The 1,078-nt window shown below is 52.2% G+C and overlaps 1 protein-coding gene across 1 annotated transcript in view; it reads right to left on the reverse strand.

The window, feature by feature from the left end:
* LACBIDRAFT_331740 (uncharacterized protein) overlaps window positions 1-545 on the reverse strand; it is a gene marked incomplete at both ends in the record, with an annotated part of 890 nt that extends 345 nt beyond the window's left edge. Inside the window, one exon of the mRNA XM_001886128.1 lies at window positions 81-545. Within this exon, the coding sequence (XP_001886163.1) occupies window positions 81-545 (465 nt within the window). The remainder of the gene's footprint in view (window positions 1-80) is intronic.
* Between the last annotated feature and the right edge of the window lie 533 nt (window positions 546-1,078).

A 1,078-nucleotide genomic window follows, 5' to 3' on the forward strand; every position in this document is an offset into this window, starting at 1 on the left:
CCAAACATACCGATAATGGCTTGTTGTCGCTATGCCCTCAGGCAGGGATCTGAGCGCCTCCTGGTGAATTTATGACGAACCAGGTCCATATGATCCATCTCGGTAAACTCATCTCCCCTTGTCAACAATTTATCAAAGGCAGCCTGCAAATTCCTAATCGAAGGGTTGGATGAAGCCTCGGGGTCCATAGCTCTTTCCCACACTTTGCCAATTGCCTGAACGACCTCGGCTACCACGCCTGTGCGATCACCAATGCTGTCATCAGACACAACCTTGATATTGTACTTGCGACATAAACCCCTTGCACGTGGGGAGTTTGGATCCAAGTCCAACAATTCGGTCAAAGGTGGTGGGCGTGGTGTTGTCCTCTCTTGAGTGTAGACGAAGACAGGAGCCAGGCCGAAAACGAAGGCATCGCCTGGCCGAGTTGGCAGAATGGCAGCTCCTCCTTGGCCCTGGAGTCGTAATTTGGCCTCTTGTGATTTTGTCAGATACTTCCGTGATCCCAGAGTACTATTGGACCTTGAGGCGCCAGGGGAAGACATGCCTGGTTTGTCAGAGGCAGGAGCTGGAGCAGACGTGCCAGGTGTTTGAAAATCAATGGAAGGCTGAACAGCCAAGGCCGGGGTAAATGAACGATGGACTTGAAAATCGAAAGGGGATCCTTTATTAGCCGAGGCTGGTGCAGGGTTGTTAGGCTTTTGGAAATCGAAAATGGATGGCTGACGAGCCGAGGACGGGGGAACAGGCGGCACATTCGTTGAAGTGTCCACTTGCTGAAAATCAAAAATCGATGCCTGACGAGCCGAGGCTGGTGCAGGGATGTCAGGCTTTTGGAAATCGAAAATGGATGGCTGACGAGCCGAGGACGGGGGAACAGGCGGCACATTCGTTGAAGTGCCCACTTGCTGAAAATCAAAAATCGATGCCTGATGAGCCGAGGCTGGTGGAGATCTGCCAGGCTTCTGGAAATCGAAAATCGATGGCTGATGAGCCGAGGACGGGGAAACAGGCGGCACATTCGTTGAAGTGCCCACGTGCTGAAAATCGAACATTGATGCTTGATGAGCCGAGGTTG

This window comes from Laccaria bicolor, genomic scaffold (genome assembly GCF_000143565.1).
Source record: "Laccaria bicolor S238N-H82 LACBIscaffold_35 genomic scaffold, whole genome shotgun sequence".
Classification (NCBI taxonomy): domain Eukaryota; kingdom Fungi; phylum Basidiomycota; class Agaricomycetes; order Agaricales; family Hydnangiaceae; genus Laccaria; species Laccaria bicolor.